At 34.9% G+C, this 27621-nt stretch overlaps 2 protein-coding genes across 4 annotated transcripts; both read right to left on the minus strand.

Annotated features, from left to right (window-relative positions):
* Nucleotides 1–434: 434 nt before the first annotated feature.
* LOC135837513 (poly [ADP-ribose] polymerase-like) lies at nucleotides 435–27405 on the minus strand. 3 transcript variants are annotated; one of them, XM_065352821.1, is made up of 14 exons: nucleotides 27323–27405; nucleotides 9379–9554; nucleotides 7146–7293; nucleotides 6895–7085; nucleotides 6611–6816; nucleotides 6459–6538; nucleotides 6136–6346; nucleotides 5857–6058; nucleotides 2048–2146; nucleotides 1706–1924; nucleotides 1274–1624; nucleotides 1018–1184; nucleotides 760–939; nucleotides 435–670 (listed from the first exon to the last, which is right to left on the minus strand). In XM_065352821.1, exons 2-14 carry the CDS (start codon nucleotides 9484–9486, stop codon nucleotides 601–603), a joined length of 2232 nt encoding a protein of 743 aa, XP_065208893.1. In that variant the 5' UTR covers nucleotides 9487–9554; nucleotides 27323–27405; the 3' UTR covers nucleotides 435–600. The 3 variants fall into 3 exon arrangements, with proteins under 3 accessions (XP_065208893.1, XP_065208891.1, XP_065208892.1); XM_065352819.1 differs by lacking the exon at nucleotides 27323–27405 and adding an exon at nucleotides 10233–11309; XM_065352820.1 differs by lacking the exon at nucleotides 27323–27405 and adding an exon at nucleotides 10009–10201.
* Nucleotides 13319–25591, minus strand: LOC135837517 (poly [ADP-ribose] polymerase-like). The gene is made up of 14 exons (XM_065352825.1): nucleotides 24965–25591; nucleotides 24424–24590; nucleotides 22485–22632; nucleotides 22239–22426; nucleotides 21961–22169; nucleotides 21807–21886; nucleotides 21505–21715; nucleotides 21212–21410; nucleotides 14818–14916; nucleotides 14525–14731; nucleotides 14100–14450; nucleotides 13851–14011; nucleotides 13590–13772; nucleotides 13319–13500 (listed from the first exon to the last, which is right to left on the minus strand). Exons 2-14 carry the CDS (start codon nucleotides 24529–24531, stop codon nucleotides 13431–13433), a joined length of 2214 nt encoding a protein of 737 aa, XP_065208897.1. The 5' UTR covers nucleotides 24532–24590; nucleotides 24965–25591; the 3' UTR covers nucleotides 13319–13430.
* Nucleotides 27406–27621: the final 216 nt, after the last annotated feature.

Genomic DNA, 27621 nt, shown 5'->3' on the forward strand with positions numbered 1-27621 from the left:
ATGTAATTATTCCCCACGTAAGGAATAATTCTTAACCTAACCACCTTGTAAGGGAATGTCGACCTTATTCCTCTATACCAATAATTCCAATCCCCCTTATAACAAAAAGTTGTATTTTTTCTTCATACCAGTCGGAAAATTTTCAGTCAACCCCCCCTCCCCCCCAGAAAACTATAATTTTTTTCTTGTCAGATTGATTTATTTTCGAATTTCTAGAAAATCATCATTCAAATTTTAAAATTTTGAAACCAAAAAGTTGTTTATTCATATAAAAAACATTATAAATGTTTTGACTTATCAAAATAATGTACCTATTTATGTAAATACATAACACACTTCACGATTATATTTTCATTTGTTTCTCGTTTTATTCCAATTACTTAAGTTTCATATTTAGGTAGGTATAGTCCGAGGTCGTGCAATGACAAAAACAATTCATCAAAAAAACTCTTTAATTCGAAATTAAATTACAAAAATAAAAAATTAAGTAAGTAAATGTCTTTTATAATACTAGTAATTAATGAAGGATCAAATTAAGTAACAATAAAGAATGGAATTAGAACGAAATAACTACATATAACTTCTTCTGTCCTTTGAAAATCACTTGTAATTGAACTTCAGCTGTACCAAATATTCCACTTTGACTTGAGCGGCATCATAAACAACATATCTGACAACAAAATTAAGGAATATACAAAAATTACGCTCCCCACTTTCCCCCAACCAATCATCGTCACTATCACGATGGAAAAAGGATACTCGTTGTAATCCAACCATCTCCCTGGGTCGTTGATCAGAATTTCTTTTCCCAATGGTATTTCAACGCCATCTTTTCGAACAAAGGATTGACTAGGATCAGGTTCTCTTAGACCCAATCCTAGGACGCTGTGCTTACCTGCGGGTGGCTTCGATAATTTTTTTTTGCGTTCAAGTTCGTGCCTTTAAAAACACAAATGATGTGTTAATTATAAATGTCTCAGTTTCTGTAAAGACTTTTCGTAACGTGAACCAACTTACATATCTCCAAGTGCTACTTGGCATAATAATACCAGACCAGTATTGTTCGTATTCTTGGAATAGCAAAAATTCGCCGATTTCGACACCCTGTCAGCGAAGTAGATACCATTACCGAACCAATTCCGATAACCGGTTTTTAAAGCTTTCGGAGGAGCAATACGAAGACCCTACGCATAGAAATTATTATGGGAGGTGATTTTTATTCCGCAAATGGGAAAAAATCTCATCATGAAATAGGTAGGTATCTATATTTTACCTGAGATAGGATGCCGGCGAAGTTGGGAAGTCTGGAACCGTGCCACAATAACTTCCTGTTGTGTAACTTTTTGAATGGTTCGTATCGCTTACGCTCTCCTCGTCTTTCGACTGTATAAATTTCTACGATTTCTAGATTGTAATCGCTTTGGGTTTCGGCATGACTGTTTTCAACATACAATTGTATCCTTTGAAATTCCCGATCAGTTCTGTTCAAAGGACTGATACAGGTTTTCAATTTTAAATAATACGAATCGATTGGGTCAACATCGTTCTTTTCAGATTTTACATCTTTGCGTATAGAGTACGCAATTTCCATTCCCATTAACGCGCGCAACATTTCATATTTTTGCTGCACAAAGTAATAAATATAAAAACTTTTAAGACAAGGATTTCTCACAAATCAACGACAAATTGAACCGCAGGGACTCACTTTTATAGTATCCAGATGATCGAGCAACGGCGGATTATCAACACCGACACTATGCGGAATCAAAGTATAAAACTGGTTAGTCAAAGCCAATATCTTCCAGTTGGTTGTTTTACGATCACCAGATGTTGAGATATATTTCTGCAGTTCATTGAGTACATTGAAAGCTTTCCTTATCTGTTCTTTACTCAGTTTACCCAACGGCATTGTCTCCGTATCCAGCTATAAAAATTTCAAGATTAAAATTAAGTATGCATATTTTTTAAAACGATGAATTGCTGCCATACTCGTAGGTCTAGGTATACATATTAGATTGAAAAGGAAAAAAAATAAGTAGGTAAGTACCTCAAACTCTAACATGATGTTTTTCATAGTATCTTCGTTGAATATGAGAGCGATTAGATTATGAACAGGCTGCTGAAGTTTGGAAGGCACTGCGGACTTCTATAAAAAACAAAATTATTCACTCATAATAAACAATTTATACGTTCTCTGTTGAAAATACGTACGTCACGTACGTCTTCGTATGAAACATTAATCCAATCTATAAAATACAAAATTAGTTACTCAATAACCTTTCAAGTCTCAGCTGTATCTTGAACTTGAAATGCGATGTAAAAATGGTTTCGATTTCTTGAATTAGATCAATACAAGTTTCATTTTGACTTGCAGTTCAAACCCCTCCACCTTCCAGGCCCATTAAACCATCCTCCAAATGAATGGTGATATTCAAGAAGGACCCATCGCCAAAGAACCGGTTTTGAGAAAAACACATTTTTATATTTCAGTGTTGCACTACTTTGGTTTACAGTGATATCGCGAGCTCCGGTTTGTTTTGTTGAACAGAAGCATATTTCCACTATTTATTTCTCGCGCAGTCATTTTTTTTTCACCACCTACATTTGCGTAGGAGCGCTTTACAAAAAAGGCCTTGATAGGACCTTCTTGCGGTTATTTTACCTAAAAATTAATTTCATTCCTTCTCAAGCCCACTAAAAACATAAATTAGTGCAGACAACTTATTAAGTACGTAATTTATAACTTACCTACAAGTTTAAAACACCAACTCTTGAAGAAAAAATTAAATTCAGAAGGGTCGAATGATTGAAAAATTGACAAATAAAACCCCCCAACCAAAAAACCTGGATTTTGATACACTACTCGAATTTTTGTGACATTTTCGAAATTTGATTTCAGTAGCATCTACCTTAGGGGCTGAGTGAAAAAATGACTTTGGATTCGTATTTCTCGACCCAAAAACTCTATAGGTACTTATTTTGACATATCACTCAATTTTTTTAAATTTGACAAAATTTCGTTTTGGTAGCACCTCCCCAAGGGCTTCCAAGGGGTCTGTGGGAAAAAAGGACCTCAGATTCGTATTTCTCGACTCGAAAAACCAATATTTTGACATATCACATTTTTTTCATTTTTTCAAACTTTGATTTCCGTCACACCCCACTCCCCCCAAGGGGTCGGGACAAAAAAAGGACATCGGATTCAAATTCCTCGTTGAAAATTATTATGAAATCACTACTTTCAACTCTAGCATACGTCAGAGATTGAAATTTTCATGAACTCCTCAAAAATAGGCTATCGGTCGAGGGACTTTTTCAAACTTTACAAAGGTAGATCGAAAGATCATGTAAACATTTATCACTTGTCAAAATTTCAAGTGCAAAGGGCGTTTTTCGATTTTTGGTGAATTTTTAAAAATCCAATTTAGGCCAAAAATGAGGGAAAAAATCAAAATTTTACCAAATTGACCAAGAAAGCTGAAATTTGGGATATACCCTATTTTCGACATGCAAAATCGATTAGAAACAGTTTCAACCCGTTTTGAGCAGTTCTGGAGCCTCCAGCAGATTTTTGAAACTCGAAATGTCCACAAAATTCCATCAAATTGGAGTTATAAAGCTAAAATTTATTCTAAAAACTAATTTCAATACGCAACGAAGTACTGCAGGTGGATTTCAAGTCGTTTTGGATCCTCCAGCGACTTTTTGAAAATTCCTAAAGCCTCCAGCAGATTTTTGAAACTTTAAATTTTCACAAAATTTCATCAAATGGAGATGGAAAGCTGAAATTTACTCTACACCCCAATTTTAACACCCTCTGAAGACGACTTCAGGTAGGTTCAAGTAATTTTAGGGCCTCCACCGATTTTTTTTTTTGAAAATTTCTGGAGCCTCCAGCAGATTTTTGAAAATTTAAATTTTCACAAAATTTCATCAAATGGAGATGGAAAGCTGAAATTTACTCTACACTCCAATTTTAACACCCTCTGAAGACGACTTCAGGTGGGTTCAAGTAATTTTAGGGCCTCCACCGATTTTTTTTGAAAATTTCTGGAGCCTCCAGCAGATTTTTGAAAATTTCTGGAGCCTCCAGCAGATTTTTGAAAATTTAAATGCTCACAAAATTTCATCAAATGGAGATGGAAAGCTGAAATTTACTCTGCACTCCAATTTTAACACCCTCTGAAGACGACTTCAGGTGGGTTCAAGTCATTTTAGGGTCTCCAGCGACTTTTTTGAAAATTACTGGAGCCTCCAGTAGATTCTTGAAACTTGAAATTTCCCCAACATTAATTTATCAAATGGAGTTGGCGAGCTGAAATTTACTTCGCAGACTACATGGTGGTTTCAAATGGTTTTGAAGCTTCCAGCTACTTTTAGGAAATTTCAATTTCCAAAAAAACGTCATACAACCTTTCAAAAAGTTGCTGGGGGCGCCAAAACGACTTGAAATTCACCAGAAGTCAACTTCGTAGGGTATTGAAATTAGTTTGCAGAATGAATTTCGACTCTCCAACTTAGTTTGATGGAATTTTGCGGAAATTTCAAGTTTCAAAAATCTACTGGAGGCTCCAGTAATTTTCAAAAAAGTCACTGGAGGCTCTAAAATGACTTGAACCCACCTGAATTCGTCTTCAGAGGGTGTTAAAATTGGAATGTAGAGTAAATTTCAGCTTTCCATCTGATCCTTGATGAAATTTTGTGAAAATTTAAAATTTCAAAAATCTGCTGGAGGCTTTAGGAATTTTCAAAAAGTCGCTGGAGGCTCCAAAACGACTTGAAATTCACCTGCAGTACTTCGTAGCGCATTGAAATTAGTTTTTAGAATAAACTTTAGCTTTACAACTCCAATTTGATGGAATTTCGTGGGAATTTCGAGTTTCAAAAATCTGCTGGAGGCTCCAGAACTGCTCAAAACTGGTTGAAACCGTTTCCGATCGATTTGGCATGTCAAAAATAGGGTATATCCCAAATTTCAGCTTTCTTGGTCAATTTGGTAAAATTTTGATTTTTCCCCTCATTTTTGGCCCAAATTTGATTTTCAAAAATTCACCAAAAATCGAAAAACGCACTTTAGCACTTGAAATTTTGACAGGTGATACATTTTTGCATGATGTTTCGATCTACCTTTGTAAAGTTTGAAAAAGTTTGTGCAAGTCCTATGTTGAAACGCAAAAGCTGCGATTTCGGCTGACCTGTCAATCAAAATGGCCGCCATTTTGTATGTAGTGCCAACTTTTTTTGGGGCAAGTTTGCTTTAAAATGTCCCTTAGGAGGTCCCCTTTAGAAAAAAGTTGTCCCGCTGGATCGGTGGGGGGGGGGGGCGGGGTGCAATTACTCCTATATTCATATGCCGGACTATAAAGTATGGCGCAAAATCTAGAACTCTAATTTTTTGTAAAAACTAATAGATACCTATCTGCCTTTTTTGTACGTATTTTAATCAAACTTCTATTAAAGTTTGATATCAAAAACTCGACTGACTTTTTCTTGCCATAATCGAAAATAATTTTACTTGTTTGTATAAATTGAAACTGTTGAAAGTTTTAACCAAAATTTCGCCAAAAAAGCTTTTTTAACATTTTTTTAAAAATCAAAACTGCAAAAAATTCAAAAAAAAATCCTTGTTGCGGCCAAAATTTTCAGAAAGTTTTGCTTGTTTGTCTCAAAAATTATTTTTTTTGTCAAAATTATAAAAAATATATACGATTTTTCCAGACGAACCGAACCATGAGTTAAAGTGAAACTTGTGTTGCTCTAATTCAAGAAATCGAAAGCATTTTTACATGATTCGCCTGCATCTTTCAGAGTTAAAAGCAGGTTTAGATATACCTATGTTACATTGAAAATACGTACTACATATTCGTATGAAACATCAACCCAATTTTTTTTATCAGCAACTTTAACGAAATTAGCGCGATTTCTCCACTTGTTGGCGGTTTTTTTTTCGAATATCTTCTCGAAATCGCCGATGGCGTCTTCTTTACTAGCCTTAATTTTGAGTAAAGGTTTTCCGATATGAGTACCAACACGTCCCCAAGCCCGAAACAACCAATACCTTCGAATAAAATCAACAATTAAATTATTAAAATGCATCATGAAAAGCGATAGATAACTAGGTATATCAAAAGTTACATTTTTTTATCATTAGATTCCAAAACTTGAAGTTTATAGTAAGAGTTACATCCGGACTGTAGGTCAACTCGAGAAAGTACAGCGGAATAGATGTGTTTGCGGAAACGGTACACATGAGCAACATCCTCCAATCCAGAGGCTGGATCAACGGCCACACCATTTTGAACTTTGAGCTTTACCTTGGATGGAAGATTTGACTCGTACTTGCCACCTTGAATAAATAAGTATAAGTAATAATTACCACTGTATATGTACCTACTTAATGGTTGGGAATCATAATTATAAAGAAATGTCTTTTATGTACTTATTAGGGGTAATCTTACCGCTAAAAGTGAGAGGATTCGAGTCCGTGGGTTTATTATATTGAAGAATTCTTTTCTGAGGTTTATATTTGTACGACGCTCTGAAAAAGATCAATATTTAATTAAGATCGAATACGCGATTTAAAATCAAGTAGAAACCGCGAAGGGCTTACAAAAATGGAGAGTCTTTCAAATGATCTGGCACTAGAAAAGGTTTTCGTTTGGGGTCATCTGTAACTGTTTCACACTTGACCCATGCGTCTTTGTTGCCCAAACATAAATATCCAACACCAGAACGAAACACTATTTGACTGTGTCCGCATTCTTCGCATGGAAGTAATGCTCCGAACGTCATCGCATCAGCTAATCTATCATGAATCTGAAATAACAATCATATTATAATGAATCGAAATTTTGAAAACTATGCAGCGTGCATTTAAATCTCAACGTTACTTACAGTTTCGATACCCTCACGCGCAGCAATAGTTTCTTGATTGTTATGTTCCAGTAAATCAGTCAAATGTTTCCTCTGTAGTAATTTCAAATGATCGCGGTAACGAAAAATCATTTCATTCTGTTCTTCAATATCTTCAATTCCTCCAGCAGATACTCCATTACTAACTCGTCCACTAGTTGATCCAGAAGGTTCTGAAATTTAATTCATTAAAATCTCTTATCCATCAACCGGATAGATCATTGCCAACGTACCTCCAGCCACTTTAGACAAGATCAATTGTTGGTCGGCGCTTCTCAGTGATTCGAAATTCGATATATCTCCAACACTTTTCACAAGCTGTGTATCGAAGAAACAAGGAACGTGATACCAACGCGCAAATCTTTTGTCAAATGTGAACCCCTGTAATGAAATAAGATGAGAGGGTGAATAAACAGTTCTAGTACCCCTTATCGACGATATTCCTTAGGTAAATTCACTGGCGTATCATTTTCAAGAAGTTGCCTCTTTTCTTTTTCAAAATTAACATCCCAAACCCTTGCCTCCCCCTTGGTTATGTAAAATATCAATCCCTTGCCTCCCCTTTGGTTATGTAAAAGCTCAAACCCTTGCCTCCCCCTTCGTTCAGTAAAATCTCAAACCCAATCTTCCCCCTTGGTTATGTGAAATCTGAAACCCTTCCCTCCCCCTTGGTTATGTAAAATTTTTCAAACCTCATTAGAACGACTCAACAAAATAATCTCAAACCCAATCTTCCCGCTTGGTTACGTAAAATCTCAAACCCTTGCCTCCCCCTTGGTTATGTGGAATCTCAAGCCCTTGCCTCCCCCTTGGTCATGTAGAATCTCAAACCCTTGCTTCGCTTCCCCCTTGGTTATGTAAAATCTCAAACCCAATCTTCCACCTTGGTTATGTGAAATCTAAAACCCTTCCCTCCCCCTTGGTTATCTGAAATTCAAACCACATTATAACGACTCAACAAAATATTCTCAAACCCAACCTTCCCCCTTTGGTTATGTGAAATCTCAAACCCTTGCCTCCCCCTTGGGTATGTGAAATTTTTTGAACCACATTAGAACGACTCAACAAAAAAATCTCAAAACCTTGCCACCCCCGTGGTTATGTGAAATCTCAAACCCTTGCATCCCCCTTGGTCATGAAAAATTTTTCAACCCTCATTAGAACGACCCAACAAGATAATCTCAAACCTTTGGCTCCCCCTCGGTTATGTGAAATCTCTAACCCCCTCCTCCCACTTGCTTATGTAAAATGTTTTAACCCACAATAGAACAACTCAACAAATAAATCTCAAACCCTCGCCTCCCCCTGGGTCATGTAAAATTTTTCAACCCTCAATAGAACGATTCAATAAAAAAATCTGAAACCCTTGCCTACCCCTTGGTTATGTAAAATATCAATCCCTTGCCTCCCCTTTGGTTATGTAGAATCTCAAACCCTTGCATCCCCCTTGGTTATGTGGAATATCAAACCCTTGACTCCCTCTTAGTTCGGTAAAATCTCAAACCCAATCTTCCCCCTTGGTTATGTGAAATCTAAAACCCTTCCCTCCCCCTTGGGTATGTAAAATTTTTTGAATCACATTAGAACGACTCAACAAAAAAATCTCAAAACCTTGCCACCCCCGTGGTTATGTGAAATCTCAAACCCTTGCATCCCCCTGGGTCATGTAAAATTTTTCAACCCTCAATAGAACGACTCAATAAAGAAATCTGAAACCCTTACATACCCCTTGGTTATGTAAAATATCAATCCCTTGCCTCCCCTAAAGTACTCAAAATCTCAAATTTCAAAAGTCGAAAAATGAATTTCTCGCATATAAAAACATCGCATTTTTATAGTTCTCTCAAAATACAAATTTTCAAAAGTTTTCGCCCTCGCTTCGCGCTCTGGTCTGTCCTCTTTTTTTTCAAGATCACTTTTCTGAAAAAAACATTGTTTTTGGGCCTCTTAAAATCAAATTTTCAAAAACTTCCCCTTTTAAATTTTTGTAGCCAAAATCAAATTTTTTGAGAAAAATTACGTACTTACATGTTTTTCTGCGCAAGTTGTGTGACAATTACAAATATGAGTGTGACAACTTTCTGTGAAAATTTTTTCAAAATTTAACGTTTTTCATAGAACGATCTTGAAACTCAATTTCCAAAATAATTTTTTTTTTCAAATGAAAATCCCCACCTGATATTCCTTTTATTTTTGACCAAAAATTTTTTTGATTTGAAAATTATGTCCCTCCCGCATATGTAATTGTCACAACTTGTGCAGAGAATCATTTTATATTGTTTCCCAAAGGAAATTTTGGATTTTGGCTGCAAAATTTTTTAACGTAACATAAGTAGTAAGTGGTTATTTAAAATATTCTGGTTTTTATGCTCGTATTATCTAGAAAAACGTTTCATCATATTTTTTTTGGAAACATGTCCATTTTGAGAATAAATTGCATGTGGGAATGAATAATGTATTACTTACCTGGCGTATAACAGCTAATCTCAATGTGTCTTTAGCTATGAGAGTATTGCACCCTTTACAACGAGAATTACGACTCTTGGCGTATTCTGCACGAAATGGCAAATCCATCGTAAGATGTTGAGAAGATTATGGAAATGTGATTGCGAGAATAATAACAACTATGAGTTTTGATTTTCCTGAAATTTAACAAACCTTCTAAGATTATTCTAGAACAGAAAAATCGATTATTTCTATACAGGATATGGACGACTTGAAAAAATGATGTGCAATATAGCGACGTTGCCAGTTACTGACTCTGGAATTTTCTCAATTTTATTTCTTTGGCGGGAAACAGGGATGTGAAACAAAAAAGAAAAAAATCAGGCAACAATGCGAACCGGAGTTTGTAGCCCCAACCGTGACTGCAATCAACCCGAAAAATTTTGAGAAAAAATGTTTCAATTTATAATATTAAGTATACTGAAATCAAAAAATCGGAACTGGAACCCAAATTTGAAATTTTTGTACTCAATTCCTAATTTTTTAAGGGTGTAATTTACATAACTTCCGAAAATCCGAGACAAATCAATAAATAAACATTTGAAAGGGAAAAAAATGCCCAAGCAAAACACATAGTAGCAGGTCACTTACTCTGCGAATTCACAAGTCACACGAACAACTTTCAAACTAGAACCACAACTTTACAATAGCAAAACTCAAAATTTTTGAAACGAGCAAAACATTCACATAAGCATGAGAACTTATAAAAGCCAAAAATATTTCGCGAAATAATTCTCCGAACCAAACAATATTCACGCTAACGACATATTACCCAGTGAAATTCACAAAATTAGTGAAATTTTGATGGTACTTACATGGTTATTTATTGGTAAGTAATTCTGTTCTCAATTTTCCTAGATGCGTTGACGTCATAGTTTTTCCCACGATGTTGTCATCGGAAAACTCTGCTGACCTACGTGCTTTCAAAAGGGACTCCTTTCAGGGAAAAGTGTAAGATACCCCCCCCTTTACAATTTTGTTTTGACGGTTTCCACTTCACATTTATGCACTTTAAAAAATTCGAACACTCCATAGCAGACGAAAAAAATTCACACAGAAACAGTATACGAGGAATGCAGCCGTTCGCAAAAATAAAACGTGTCTCGAATGTGAACCAGCAAATCTGCGAGTATGCTTTATCAGTAGATAATTAAGTAACTACCGACAACGAAATTGTTGAAAATCACATGGTACATTGCAGTGGTCGAGTGTGTAAAATTTTGCTGTTCAATTTTATCAGTAGATAATCAAATTATACTAATTTATTCGCGAACGCAAACCGGAATCGAATTTATTTCGAATAAATTATCAAACATTGTATACTTTCGCATTTCTGCATTAATATTCGTATTCGTAGGTACACATTTTTATTGCGTTGGAAGCGTTGCCAAATCGAATTTTTCGGGTCAGATTTGTATAATTTTCAGAATTATTTTACATTTTTTTCGGTACCCTTTTATCAAAAATTCCAAATAGGCTAGTTTCTTGCCAAAAATATAGTCTCCTTTTTCACAAAAACATTCGAGAAGTAAGTATTCATTCCCCTTTCTAAAAATTATCTGAAAATCCCGCTATTTTCCCTATATAAAAAATATTAAATGACCAAAAAAATGTCTATACCATTTTCAACAAAGATTACAAAAAAGCATAATTTTTTTTGACCAATAATTGCCAATAATTTGCGCTTTTCCATAAAAAATAATCAACCTAGCTTCTTGCTTAAAATTGTCAAAATTCACGGTTTTTTACGAAAAATTCTAAAAAGTAGATATTTTGTTTTGACGGTTTCCACTTCACATTTATGCACTTTAAAAAACTTGAACACTCCATTGCAGACAAAAAAATATTCACACAGAAACAATACAGGAACACAGACAGTCGTTCCCAAAAAGAAAACTTATCTTAATTATGAACCAGCAAATCTGCACAAATATGCTTTATCGGTATAGATAATTAAGTAACTACCGACAACGACATTGTTGAAAATCACATGGTACATGCACAGTGGTCGAGAGTATAAAATTTTGCTGTTTAATTTTATCAGTAATCCAATTATTCTAATTTATTCGTGAACGAAAACCGGAGCAGAATTTATTTCGAATGCATTATTAAACATTGTATATGGTACGTGCGAATTTCTGCATCAATTGTTGCTCTCAATATTCATCTAGATACACGTTTTTATTACGTTTGAAGCGTTGCCAAATCAAATTTTCCGTTTTACTTTCGAAAAAATAATTGCAACTTTTGATCAGATTTGTTCAATTTTCAGAATGATTTTTCAACTTTTTCGGTGCCCTTTTATCACTGATATTAATTCACTTATGTATTTAGGTAGGTACCTATATTTTGTGACATCAAAACAACAAATAAAAAAAAAACATTTTGAAAAAATTTCAAGAAGTATCCATTCCCCTTCCTGAAAATTATCTTAAAATTCCACTTTTCGCCCAAAAAAAATTCATTGACCAAAATACGAGTATCTCCTATTTTCAACGAAGATTGCGAAAAAGTATCATTTTTTTGACCAATAAATTGCCAAAAATACGTGTTCTCCTCCCAAAAACAGGCAGTCTAGCTTTTTGCTTAAAATTGTCAAAATTCTCAGTTTTGTGCAAAAAATTCTAATAAGTATGTTTTATTTTTTTTTTTAAATTCCCCCAAAGTCTTCCCTATTGCTGAAAAGTTCAACTTTTCAGCAGTTGAAAAGTGTCGATTATTTACGTAAAATTTTCATAAGTTGCAAAATGAAAAATCTGACGTTGCGAAAATATCTGCTTAATTTTTTACCTATTTTCAAAAATTGCTAAGTTTTACTAAATTCATCAAATTTTTTCTTGGCATTTTTTTTTTCAAAATTGCCTAAAAGCCCGGCTTGCGATGCTACAGTAGGTATCTCTTTTTGCCAACAATTCTCACAAAGTTCTTTTTGCTGTTTGCCAAAAATTGTAAAAAAATCCTCGTTTTTCAACAATACCTAGGTATTTCTAAAAATGGTCGTTTTTTCATTAAATTTTGAATTTTTTTTTTAAAGTTGCCCATATGTCTCGTTTTTTTTCAGAAACTGTCAAAAAATCATTTCCATTGTTGAAATTGTCAGTCTAGTTTTATTTTTCCAAGAATTGCCTCCCCCACCTTTCTCATTTCACTCCCACTCTCACGAAAACTATAATTTTTTTCTCGTCAGATCGACTTATTTTCGAATTTCTAGAAAATCATCATTCAAATTTTAAAATTTTGAAACCAAAAAGTTGTTTATTCGTATAAAAAACATTGGGTATGTGTTTCGATCTATCAAAATACGAATTTTTGAAAACCTTTGCACTCAGTTCGTTTGAACCTGTTTGTTGTTTTTTCGAATTTGGAATTTCCGGAAAATCGTCGTTCATAATTTTAAAATTTTGAAACCAAGAAAATTAAACTCTCCACATAAAAAACGTGATTTTTTTTGACCTATCAAAATACAAATTTTTGAAAGCTTTTGCCCTCAGTTCGTTCGGCCTTGTTTGCTTTTTTTTCTAACTTGGAATTTCTAAAAAATCATCGTTTATTTTAAAATCAAAAAAATCAAACTCTATTTACCTATAAAAAACATTGGGTATGTGTTTCAACCTGTCAAAATACGAATTTTTAAACGCTTTTGCCCTCAGTTCGCTCGGTCTTGTTTGTTTTTTTTTCAAACTTGGAATTTCTAAAAAATTATTATTCATCCAGAAATGTACCTATTTATGTAAATGCCTAACACACTTCACGATTATATTTTCATTTGTTTCTCGTTTTATTCCACTTCCTTAAGTTTCATATTTAGGTAGGTATAGTCCAAGGTCATGCAATGACAACAACAATTCATCAAAAAAACTCTTTAATTCGAAATTAAATTACAAAAAATTTTAAGTAGGTAAGTAAATGTCTTTTATAATACTATTGTAATTAATGAAGGATCAAATTAAGTAACAATAGAGAATGGAATTAGAACGAAATAACTACATATAACTTCTTCAGTCCTTAGAAAATCACTTGTAAATGAACTTCAGCTGTACCAAATATTCCACTTTGACTTGAGCGACATCATAAACAACATATCTGACAACAAAATTAAGGAATATACGAAAATTACGCTCCCCCCTTTCCCCTAACCAATCATCGTCACTATCACGATGGAAAAAGGATACTCGTTGTGGTGCAACTCTCTCCGTGTGTGGGTCCGACTCCGAATTCCTTTTCCCAATGGTATTTCAACGCCATCTTCTCGAAAAATGGATTGACTGGGATCAGGTTCTATTTTACCCAATCCTATGACACTGTGCTTACCCGCGGGTGGCTTCGATAAGTATTTTCTGGTTCGAAGTTTGTACCTTTAAAAACAAAAATGATGCATAAATTATAAGAGTCTCAGTTTCTGTAATGACTTTTCGTAACGTGACTCAACTTACATATTTCCGAGTGCTACCTGGCATAATAATACCAGACCAGTATTGTTTGTATTCTTGGAATCACAATAATTGGCCGATTTCGACACCCTATCAGCGAAGTAGATACCTTTACCGAACATGTAACCGTTCATTGGTGCGTCCGGAGGTGCTACACGAAGACCCTACGCATGGAAATCATTATGGGAGGTGATTTTTATTTCGCAGATGGGAGAAAAATCTCAACATGAAATAGGTAGGTATCTATTTTACCTGAGATAGGATGCCGGCGAAGTTGGGAAGTCTGGAACCGTGCCACAATAGCTTTCTATTATGAACCTTTTTGAATGGTTCGTATCGCTTATGCTCTCCTTCTCTTTCGACTTTAAAAATTTCTACGATTTCGAGAACATACTTTCTATGCATTTTGGCGTGAGAATTTTGAACATACAATTGTATCGTTTGAAATTCCGGATCGGTTTTGTTCAGAGGACTGATATCTGTTTTTAATTTTAAGTAATAAGTATCTATGGGGTGAGCATCGTTGTTTTCAGATTCTACATCTTTGAGTATAGAGTACGCAATTTCCATTTCCATTAACGCACGCAACATTTCATCTTTTTGCTGCGCAAAGTGATAAAAACTTTTAAGACAAAATTTCTCACAAATTAACGACAAATTGAACTGCAGGGACTCACTTTTAAAGTATCCGGGTCATCGAGCAACGGCGGATTATCAACACCGAAACTGTGCGGAATCAGAGTATAAAATTGGTTAGTCAAAGCCAATATTGTTTTACGATCACCAGATGTTGAGATATATTTCTGTAGTTCATTGAGCACTTTGAAAGCTTTCATTATCTGTTCTTTACTGAGTTTACCCAACGGCATTTTCTCCGTGTCCAGCTATAAAAATTTCAAGTTTAAAATCAAGTACCTACGCATATTTTTTAAAACGAACATGTTAGATGTAAAAGGAAAAAATTAGGTACCTCAAACTCTAACATGATGTGTTTCATAGTATCTTCGTTGAATATGAGAGAGATTAGATTATGAACTGGCTGCTGAAGTGTGGAAGGTACTGCGGACTCCTATAAAAACCAAAATAAGTCACTTATTTAAAACAAGTTGTATGGTCTGTTGGAAATAAGTACGTTCGTCGCCTAAATCTTCATATGAAACACTAATCTAATTTATAAAAACAAAATTAGTTAGGTACTTAGTTAATAACCCTTAAAGGCCCACCTGACGAATCTTGAAATGCGATGTAAAATAAATGGTTTCGATTTCTTGAATTAGATCAACAAAAGTTTTACTTGCCCCTTAAAACCATTTCGGAAATAATGGGCTTATTTATTTGACTATCCTCCAAATCTGAAAAGGCAAAAAGTCCTATAGGGCTTCTTTTGGAACTGTGTGATATAGTTTCATTCGAAGTAATGAATGAGTGAAAGAACACATCATCCCTTTTGAGGAACATATGTACTTTGACAATAGTTGGACTAAAATACCGAAACCAATCCTCCACTTATGGATGGTGTATGAACACAATATTAGTTGTTGAGCTTTCACCAAATAAACTCTAGAAAGAAGTGGGCTTGCAAACAACATTTTCGTGACGATATTTGCGAAATCATGTGATACCACACGCGTATTTTTCAGGGTTTTTCGCAAATATGAGCCTTTTTCAGACAAAATTATAATTTTATGCATTGGTAGGAAGAAAGTACTTATAAAAAGACACATTTTGGCGAAAACAGTTTTTATGATGAACCATATAGCCCAGAGCTGTGGTGGTTCAAAGTTTTCTTTTGTCAATTTTACCCCCACCACTATGATAAAAAATGTTGAAAAAAATCATGTTGAAAGGCCCAGGCTTCTCCTACATATTCCGCGTGGTACCAGAATTTTCTATTCACTATACTCACGGATACAGAATTTTCCTCCCAAAAAACACGTTTTTTGGCTATTCAGTCCAAGGGGGGGTGGGTTGGGGGGGACGGAAATTCCGCTCGAAAATTTTATCAGGACCATTTCGCCTATCTTACTGTGGAATACCCTTTCAGCTTTCCAAAAAGATGGGGGTGTAATTTTGTATGGTCATTGTTGTTATTTTTAAAATTCTGCTGTAGGCTTCAGAACTGCTTGCAATGGCTGGAAACCACTTCCAATAGATTTGTTAAAATTAGATAATAAATTCAAGCAGAATAATGTTGATTGAAATTCATTTTAACAACATATTCGGAATCAGTAGGTATTAAATATTGAACAGATGTTGTATCAAAAACAGTATTTGTGTCATTCCGCAGGTAAAGGGCCCATTTGGTTGATATTGAGTTATGGGTGGGGAGGGAGGGGGTGAAGTAGACCTCCGGAGCAATCATTTGAGCTGGATAGAAGGCCAAAAAGTGCAAAAAAAACCTCGAAAAAAAATCCATAATTGAAAATTTGAAAAGTTCAACTTTTGAGAAAATCACCTTCAAAGTTTTTTTTCTGAAAATTTTGTGTAATTCCAAAACCTTCATACCTAAAATTGAAGATAATTGTTTCTGATGTCAAATATTACTACCCACCTGCAATAGCGATTTTTTTTACTCAATCTTTTCATGTTTATGAACATTTTAAGCCTGAAAAACAATGATTTAATTAATCAAAATTTTGCATAAAAATTCATCAATCTGTTCAAAAGCAGAAAAAAATGATTAAATTACATTTTCTGTCAAAATTCAACTTGTAAAAATAAAAATTGAAAAAAAAATTGAAAAAATTTCTTCCTGAGATGCGATTTGAACCCTCATCTGCAGTGTTGAAAAAAAAAACGGTTTTTTTTTAAATAAGACAAAACAAACGGGTTTTTTTGTTTAAAACAGGGTTTTAAACTGTCGGATTCTCATGTGTTTTAAAAGTGTTTTAAACATGTTTAAAATGTGTTTTAAACACGTTTTTAACACAAACTCATTTGTTTTAGATTCAGTTTTTCAAATATACGTCATCCAGTCATCAACTTTCAAGATGCGACGTCATAAAATAGGTAGCCATTAGGCTCAAGAAATATTAAAAAATTGAAATCAAAACACAAAATTTGCCTTCAAAAAAAAGTATAGGAAGAAGAATGAAAATCTAAAAATTCAATTCCTTCAATTTCACTACTTTTTCAACGAGAAATTGAAAAAAAAACGTGTTTTTTTAAGGAAATTGTAGTTGAAAAAAAAACTTGTTTAAAACAAAAAAAAACGATTTTAAACAGAATTTTGTCTTAAACATGGTCCGTTTTTTTCTCAACGTTAAACGTTTTAAACACACGGACCCGTTTTAAACTGACAACACTGCTCATCTCTGGTTCCATAATCCATCACACATGCCATGCGGCTACCATGGCAGTTAGCAAAATTGAGTTTTTGAGTGGTATACATGTTGCCACTGGCGACTAGTTGCAGTATAATTTGGAGGGTATTTTTTTGGAAGCGAATTTACCGCGAAAAAAGCAAAATCGACCAAATGGGCTTTTCTTAGAAAAACTTTAGTTCTGTTTTTCTCCGATTGGGGCGCACCATCGGCCTTGATACTTCAACATGTGATAGTCGGATATGGTCTACATCAAAATCCATCAAAACCTTGATTATCGATTCTCTTGACTTTTTCACTAAAAACACGATTATCTCAATAAATAGAAGCGACCAAATGGGCCCTTTACCTACGGAATGACTTATTTACATTCTCCAATCCTTTTCAAATTGATTTTTTTCAAAACAAATTTCTTGAAAAATGGAAAAAATTTGAGAGTGAAATTTCAATTGCCAATAAAATTTCCAAAAAGGCCTCCCACACTCTAATACCCACATTAGCGAAGTTCTGTGATGTAAAAATATACATATTTCAGAAGAATGATCTTGCGGAAATATACAGTACTTTTTGAGAACCAGTGTTGTGGCGTAATTACCCAGCCGGCGTATTTACTCACTGGTACCTTATGTTCACCTTAAACGCCGACCATATATGTGAGGGTGCATACGGAAAGGGACCTTATCACCAAAAAATCAATTTTTTATTTCTTTGCCAAATTTTTGTAGGGACTCTTTAAAAATCGAGTAGAACCCCCCATAGGCCCCAATTTTTATTATTTCATCAATTTTTTTTACTTTTAAGCGAAGCATGCATACATTTATCATTCATAAAAGTTGAAAAATGACACAAAAAATTTAAAAAACGACGTAAAAACGCGTAAAAAATGAAAATTTTACAAAAACTCGTGACTTTAATAAGACATGAGTTGAAAAAATCATTTAAAAAATGTTCCGATAGCGGAACTCGAATCAAAGACTTTTGGCAAGGTATATAGGTACACCTAGCCACAGGTATCGATTTACGAAATGTATTTTTTAACAATATATAACTAACTTTAATGTGAAACTATATGAAAAACACAAGTTGAACCGAAAAACACCGCCACAATCAGCAGCAAACGATTTTTATCAAAATTAATACCCTAAAATTCTTGATAAGTAATATAAACAGAATTGCTCACTTTATCAACTTCGTAGTGCCTAATTTGGCCAGTTCAGGTCATTGGAGGGCGTGTGTGAATGTGTGATAATGTATAGGACCTTCGAAGTTGGAATAGCCATATGTAATCCTACCTTAAAACAAGGGAAATAATGCAAAACTTTAAACCCTCCTCTTGTGAAATTTTACTTTTTGTCGTTAGGTCCCTTTCCGTATGCGCCCTCACCCCTCACATATAATGGACGAATATTTCAATGTTGAAAATGAGGCAAAATGTGACGGCTAGATTTTGGATGCAGAATCCAGGAAACCTTCTGCTCATGCACCAAACATGATGTTTTGTAGAAGGTAACAGAGGACTGGAAATGCTCAGGAAGCTAGGGAACTTTATGCCCAAGCAAAGTAGCTGCACTGAGCTTCGGCTCAGCGCGATCTGGGGGATTAATTCCTCAGAGCCACGAGCGGATTTATTTGGCTGCCCTGTATGCTTTGCAGTTTCCTAGAGTCGTTGAGAGTAGTCGCTCCTTTCACGAGATGGTATAGGGAACACCCATTCAGAGCAGAACGGCATACTTGTATGTGTAATAAAAGTACCAGGTATCACCTGATTACATTTGTATGTCTAGTTTAATTGAATATCAATAAATGGTTGAAAGAATATTGATTGTTCTAATTTATGGTATGAGGTTAAAGTTAAATGAGACGTACACCCTGTTTGAGAGATTGGAGGGAAGAAAGCCGGACCTTCCCAGAGAAGCTGAGGGGACAGCTATCTATTCTCTCAACAGTTTATAGTGTCCTGGTTGGTCAGGTTCTGGTGGAGAGAGAGATGGTTCAATGTTGCAGTTGCTACACAGTCGACGTCACTTGTAACTACTCGTAACACAACCAACTACTTCACCAACACTAGTAAACTGGCGCATGTGTAGAACGTTTCCTGGATTCTGCATCCAAAATGTGGCTGTCATATACTCCGATTTGAAATATTTGTCCATTATACAATCATGGTCGATGACCTTTAAGTATAATCTGAGCTAATCAGTTTTGAGAAAGAGTTGATTGGGAGGGCTAGGTGAAGACACCGGCATCTAACCCGCACCAGCAATTAACCTGCGACCACCCTATGGCTTGCTAATCTGAGGAAGGGAGCGTCTGACTATTATTTGGAACCTATTTAATATTTATATCTTACAAAAATGGTCAGTTAGGAGCATTGCTAGTAAAAAGTGAGGGGAAAGCACAAGAATGATTTCCAATAATTAGAAATCCTGAAAAGTCAGAGCTGAAACACGAATAAGAATCTATGTACAATACGCTAGCAAGACCAATGCTGCTGTATGGAAGGGAAACATGGACAATGAGAAAGGATATAAAAAACAGAGTAACCGCAGCGGAAATGAGATTCATACCAGCAATGGCAGGATATATGAGACATGATAGGAAAAGGAATGAAGACATCCTGAAGGAGCTAGGAGCAGAGCCAATCATCAGACGGGTGAAAGATTACAGAAAGAAATGGCAAAGACACGTTGATAGAATGCCCGACAAACGGTCCCCTCGAAAAGTCAAAGAATACACTCCAACTGGTAGGAGGAGCAGAGGAAGACTGAGAAAAAAACTTGATGACACATTGGCGAGCAGTTCTTTGACAATTTCCCAGAGGGGCATAAACAGCTCACTGGGTCAAAGTTTGATGATTATGATGATGATAAATCCTGCCTATTTAGAAGCTCTATCAAGTCCATGCTTTTGACTATGTACCCGGTTGGCAAAGCATTTTTTAGACAGTGCATCTGAATAGGGATATGACCACATATCAGTCAGAATGTATTTTCTGACTGCCAAAACAGCAATATCTGACTGTGGTTCTGAGTGTGGATCTGACTAGTCAGATCCACGCTCAGATCTCCACTCAGTCTTCTGACGAGTCAGCGCCATCTTGGAATATCAAAAAAATACTTGTTTCTGATTGGTTGATTGTAGTCAGACTGCAAATCTGACTGTCAAAACGGCAATTTCTGACTGCAGAAATGAGTAGTCAGATATCACCAGAAATGTGCCAATCGGGTAAAAGAAACAGGTACAAATTTATAGTTCTTGTGAAGGAAAAGGGAGGGAAAATTGATAACTCCATTACTTCCATACATAGGTATTGATGAGACGAGAGTTGGCGCAATTCCTCAGTCCTAACTGAAGAAATCTGACATTTTACTTTGATTTTGAAGTCTGCTGTAATAATGTAATTATCATGTCAGTTTTACAAAACAGTTTTCTAAGGTTAAAATTTTCAGAAAGCTTTGCTTTTTTGTTCCAAATTTTGCAAAAAGTAATCAGTTGCTTACTAAAATTATGAAAAATTTCACTTTTTGGTTTTCTTCTCAAGAGTAAGATATGGCAAAAAATCTAGAACTCTACTCTTTTGTGAAAACTGGAGATATCTGCCTCTTTTGTTTAAGAATTGTAATCAAGCTTCAATAAAAGTTTGATAGGTATCAAAAAATATTACTTTTTTTGGCCAAAATCGAAAATAATTTTGTTTGTATGAACTGAAACTGTTGAAAGTCACAAAACAGATCTTTTACCCAAATTTTGCCAAAAATTTTTTTTTTTAATTTTTTTAAAAACAAAACTGCAAAAATTGCAAAAAGAACTGTTATTGCGGCCATAATTTTCAGAAAGTTTTGTGTTTTTTTTTGGTCAAAATTAATAAAAAATATATGTGATTTTTCCAGACGAACCGTTAAAGTGAAACTTGTGTTGCTCTAATTCAGGAAATCGAAAGCATTTTTACATCGCATTTCAGGATTCATCTGGATCTTTCAGGGTTAAAAGCAGGTTATAGTACCAATTATTACCTGTATATGTTATATTGAAAATACTTACGTATTCGTATGAAACGTCCACCCAGTTCATCTTATCCGCAACTTTTTTGAAATTAGCACGGGTTCTCCATTTGTTGGCGGTTTTCTCTTCGAATAACGCCTCGAAATCGGCGATGGCGTCTTCTCTACCAGCCTTAATTTCGAGTAAATGTTCTCCGATATCAGTACCAACACGTCCCCAAGCACGAAACAGATAATACCTTCGAATAAAATCAACAATTAAATTATTAGAATGAATCGTGAAAAGCGATATGTACTCAATTGTTTCATAATTTCATTGATATCAAAAGTTACATTTTTCTATCATTAGATTCCAATACTTGAAGTTTATAGTAAGAGTTACGTCCGGACTGTAGGTCAACTAGAGAAAGTACAGCGGCATAGATGTCTTTGTGGAAACGGTACACATGAGCAACATCCTCCAGTTCAGTGATCGGATCAACGGCCATACCGTTTTGAATTTTAAGCTTTACTCTGGATGGAAGATTTGACTCGTACTTGCCACCTTGAATAAATACGTAATAATTACCACTGTATATCTACTTATTAATGGTTAGGAATCATGATTATAATGAAATGTCTAGGCGTAATCTTACCGCTAAAGCTGAGAGGATTCGAGTCCGTGGGTTTATTATATTGAAGAATTCGTTTCTGAGGTTTATATTTGTACGACGCTCTGAAGAAGAATGCTAATTAAGATCGAATACGATTTAAAATCAAGTACCTACATTAAAACTGCGAAGGACTCACAAAAATTCATATGTCTTTTTCAAGTGATGTGGCACTAGAAAAGGCTTTCGTTTGGGGTCATCTGTGACTGCTTCACACTTGACCCATTCGTTCTTAAAACCTGTACAGAAATATCCAACTGGTGAACGAAACACTATTTGACGGTGTCCGCATTCTTCGCAAGGAAATAATGCTCCGAACGTCATCGCATCAGCTAATCTATCATGAATCTGAAATAACAATCATATTATAATGAATCGAAAACTATACAGCACCCATTTAAAACTTCAGTTACTTACACTTTCGGTGACCGGAGCAATAGGTTCTTGATTGTTATACTCCAGTAAAGCAGTCAAATGTTTCCTTTGTAGTGATTTCAAATGATCGCGGTAGCGAAACATCATTTCATTCTGTTCTACGAGTATCGTATCTTCAATTCCCCCAGCAGATATTCCATTACTGACTCCACTAGTTGATCCAGAAGGTGCTGAAATTTAATTCATTAAAATCTCTTCCACCAATCGGATAGTTCATTGCCAACATACCTCCAGCCACTTTATTTCTGATTAATTGTTGGTGTTTCCATCTCAGTGATTCGAAATTCGATATGTCTCCAACACTTTTCACAAGCTGTGTTTCGAAGAAACATGAATCGTGATACCAACCCGGGATTTTTCTGTCAAACGTGTCCGCCTGTAATGAAATAGGATAAGAGGGTGAACTGAATAAGTGAACAGAGTTCATATTCCATAGGTGAAATTCATTAGCGTACCAGTTTCAAGAAATTGCCTCTTTTTTAAAAAAAAAATTAACATCCTAAAAAAAATTTCTCAAATTCTAAAATTTTAAAAATCAAAAAATAAAAGAATTTCTTGCATAGTTCTCTCAAAATACAAATTTTCAAAATGGATTTGGAAGGCTGAAACCTGCAAAGGCACTTAGGTTACATCCTCTCAATGTACTGAGAAAATTTGGACCCTGTAGGGAAATTTGTAGGAGCTACAGGGTGTTCTAAAAGTTGAAAAAAAAACTTGAAAGTAGCTGGAAAATCCACTTTTTTACCCTGGAGAAGGGTCAAATGGGTTTGGGAGGCTGAAACCTGCAAAAGGCACTTGTGGTACATCCACCCAATGTACTGTGAAAATTTAGACCCTCTAGGTCAATTTTGAGGGGCTGTAGGTTTGGCTAAACGTCAAAAAACACGCAAAAATCCACTGTTTTGACTCTGGAGAGGGGTCAAATGGGGTTGGAAGGTTGACCCCTGCAAAAGGCACTCTAGTGGCACCATTCCATTGTATTCTGGACATTGGGGCTCTCTAGGTCAATTTTAATAGTGGTTTGGGGTCAAAATAGGGCCAAAATCAGCTTTTTCCTCCCTTAAAAAATGGAGTGGGAATGACCCAGGTAGATGAAATTTGGATATGTTGTTCACAATGGAGTTACTCACCAATGGTATAAATTTGGACCATTTTCATTAATTTGAGGCCGAATTATGCTTCTCCAAAAAAATGACCTTTCTGTAATTTTCAACTTTGACCCTCGAAACTGCAGGGGTCAATTCTAGCTCCCAAAAGAACCCCATTCCCCAAGTTTGACTTTATTTGATCGATTAGCACCGGTTCCAGGTCACAAAATGTAAAAATCACTATCGATCGTGCTGAAACTTATAAATTAAAAACTGCTGGCCCGCCGCAAATAGCCCATTTTTTACAAAAATTCGGCTAAATAAACATTGTTTTTGGGCCTCTTGTAATCAAATTTTCAAAAATTCTCGCCTGTAAATTTTTGAAGCCAAAATTCAAATTTTTGAGAAACAATATGTAGATACATGATTTTTTGCACAAGTTGTGACAATTACAATTAAGTAGAGAGGAACATAGCTTTCTGTGAAAATTTTTCAAAATTCGAGGTTTTTCATCAAACGATCTTGAAACTCAGATTTCCAAAATATATTTTTTTTTTTCAAATAAAAATCACGACCTGATATTCCTTTCATTTTTTGACCAAAAATTTTTTTGATTTGAAAATTATGTCACTCTTGCATTTGTAATTGCCACAACTTGTTCAGAAAATCATTTTTTATTATTTCTCAAACAAAATTTTGGATTTTGGCTTAAAAATTTTTTAACGTAACATATCATTCAAAATATTCTGATTCACATGTTTGTATTATGTAGAAAAACTTTTCGCGAAATTTCCGTATCCCAACACCAATTTTTTTTTTTTTTTGGAAACCTGAATAAAAAATATCCATTTTGAGCATTTTCTCAAATTCAATGTGAATAATTTCAACTCCCTTACATCACCAACCATTAATTTCTGTAGATTGTAGTGCCTTCGGCGATTTTTCAATTTTCTCCAGAAACATCAAATCACTCTGCAGTAGTCAAAAATGAACTTATCAACCTAGGTACATATTACTGTAGTTACGTTTACGTAGTATATAGATAGATGACATGTGCGAGTGAATAATGAAGGTATTACCTGACTCATAACAGCCAATCTCAATGTATCTTTAGCTATACGAGTCTGGCAACTTCTACAACAAGAACGACCACTCTTGGCGTATTCCGCACGAAATGGCAAATCCATTGTAAGATATTGAGAAGATGATTGTGAAATTAATAACAACTATGTAAGTTTTGGATTTCCTGAAATTTAAAAAAACGTCCTGAGATTATTCTAAAGCTGAAACAACGATTATTTTCATAAAGGATATGGAAAAGTTGTTAGTTATTGACTTTGGAATTTTTTCAATTTTACAGGCAAGAATGGGAACCGGATTTCCAACTTTAACCTTAACCGTATAGCTGGAATCAACCCGAAAATTTTTGAGAGAAAATATTTCATTTAATAACTTTATACTGAAATCAAAAAAAATGGAACTGGAATCCAAATTTGAAATTTTTGTACCTTCTTAATCTCTAATCTTTAAGGATGTTATTTACAATTTACATAGCTTCCGAAAATCCGAAATTTGAAAGGAAAAAAATGCACAAGCACAACACAGTAACACATTACTCACCAGCACGACAAATTCACGAGTCACACAAACAAAAAACTTTCAAACTATAGAAGCACAACTTGACAATAGCAAAATTCGAAATTTTTGAAACGAGCAAAACATACTCATAAGCACGAGAACACACAAAGGCAACAATATTACGCGAAATAATTCTCCGAACCAAACAATATTCACGTTAATGTCAAATTACCCAGTGAAATTCACAATTGAGTCAAATTTTGATGGTTCTGTTCCCAATTTTCCTAGATACGATGACGTTATAGGTTTTCCTACGATGTTGTCATCGAAAAACTCTGCTGCTGACCCAGATGCTTTCAAAAAGACTCCTTTGAGGGAAAAAGTGTAAGATACCTCCCCCCTCTCTCACACCATCTTGTTTTGACAGTTTCCACTTCACATTTATGCACTTTAAAAAACTTAAACACTCCATAGTGGACAAAAAAAAATTCACACAGAAACACTCGTATAGGAACACAGCCGTTCGCAAAAATGAAACTTATCTCAAATGTTGACCACAAATCTGCGAATATGCTTTATCAGTAGATAATTTAGTAACTACCGACAACGACATTGTTGAATTTCACGTGATACATGCGGCGCGGTGGCCGGGAGTATAAAATTCTGGTTTTTAATTTTATCAGTACCTCTACCTATTACCTAATCGAATCATACATACTAATTTATTCGCGAACGAAAACCGGAACAGAATTTATTTCGAATGAATTATAAAACATTGTATACACCTATACTTGCGCATTTCTGCATTCATTTTTGCACTCGTATTCCTATAGGCAGACGTTTTTATTGCTTTGGAACTGTTGGAAGCGTTGCCAAATCGAATTTTTCGTTTTACTTTCGAAAAATGTCTAAAATAATTGCGATTTTTGATCAGATTTGTATAATTTTCAGAATGATTTTTCAACTTTTTCGGTGCCTTTTATAAAAAAATTTCAAATGACTTTGTTTCTCTTGCTAAACAAATGGTCCCTTTATCGCAAAAACATTCGAGAAGTACCTATACATTCCCTCTCTTAAGAGTATCTAAAAATCCCGCTTTTTTGCCTAAAAAAATATCAATGACCAAAAAAATGTCAACTATTTTCAACGAATATTGCGAAAAAGTATTATTTTTTTTGTCTGATAATTGCCAAGAATTCGTGCTTTTTCCCAAAAAGTAGTCGATGTTGCTTATTGCTTAAAATTGTCAACATTTTTGCAAAAAATTCTAAAAAGTTTATTTTTTCTCTAACTGTTGAAGAGGCTTTCCTATTGCTGAAAATGCTACCTTTGCCGCGCCGTACCTACTTAATTTCTTATTCTGAAAAATTGCTAATTTTTACTAGAATTATCTAATTTTTGCTTTAAAACTTTTTTTCTTCAAAATCATCTAAAATCACAGCTGATAGGACAGGTATTTGCCAGAAATTACTAAAGTATCTCTCTTTGCGAAAAATTCTGAATAAATAAGTTCTTCTTTTTTGCAGAATTATCAAAATCCTCTTTTTCAGAAAATTTTGAATTTTTTTCTTTTTTAAAAAAAATTGTCCAAATGTCTCGCTTTTCTGCAAAAAACTATCAGAAAATCGTTTCTTTTGTTAAAATTGTCAGTCTCGTGTTATTTTTCCAAAAATTGCCTTTTTGTCAAAAGTTGCCAAAATCCTTACTTTGCTTCTAAAAAATTGTCAAAAAGTCTCGATTTTTCATCAAAAAATTGTCCAACTTTTCAAAATTAAATAGCCTACATTTCAATTCGTAATAATTCTACTTATTTTGTTTATTTTTGTACTGGAGCTCGCGATCCTGTCTTGTCTTGTCTCGTTCTCGCTTCTTCTTAAACAATAGCCTTTTTTCCACGAATTTCATTGCATACTCACCTATCTGTCGCGTCTGCCTTCTCTCTTTCCTGTGCAGCATTGTACCCTGGTTTCAGCAGCTTCTTTCCCTAGCGAAACGCGCAAATAACTGCTGCCTTGTGTAGATTTGAAGATGTTAGGTTAAGTCAGTCAGTAAATAAACATGCAAACAAAAAGATCTCGTTTCCTTTTCTCTCGCTAATGGTGGTGACAGGAAGTAGACATCTACGCCAAGGTCAACCAGTTTGACTGGGCAGAGTGACATAGTGTTGCGAGTTACCTACCTGGTTGGTGGCAGACGTGTGTGGGTACTGTGGGTTCTAAACCACTCCTCCCCTCCCTCTTCGAAACCTCAAGAAACAAGGTTTACACAGAGGGATTGATTTCTTAACCTGGGTTTTAAAATTAAAATGTTTTTCAACAAAAAAAATCAAGCAGCCCAGATGTACAAAAAAATATGCAAAAAAAGTAAAGCAAAAAAAATTAAATCCAGTACTAAACTTACCAATTCAATCTGGTGTGAAAAAAACGAACACAAAGGTTAACAAAAGTAAGCGAGAGGAGGGTGCAACATGAACACGTCTGCACTGAGCGAAACACTCGCGAAAACTGGTTGCAAGGTTGAATGTTGAAAGGGTTAGGCTAACATTGCCGAAGTAGAGCGCGCCACATTCGCTTCCCCCACTTCTACTTTTAGGTGTGTGTACACATTTTTGATTGGTGGCAGATGACAAATGTGTGTGCAATAATTCTCAGAAGTTCTTATCTTATCTTCATCTACAGGAAATGAGTCACCACTTTCAA

This window comes from Planococcus citri, chromosome 2 (genome assembly GCF_950023065.1).
Source record: "Planococcus citri chromosome 2, ihPlaCitr1.1, whole genome shotgun sequence".
NCBI classification, from domain to species: Eukaryota; Metazoa; Arthropoda; class Insecta; order Hemiptera; family Pseudococcidae; genus Planococcus; species Planococcus citri.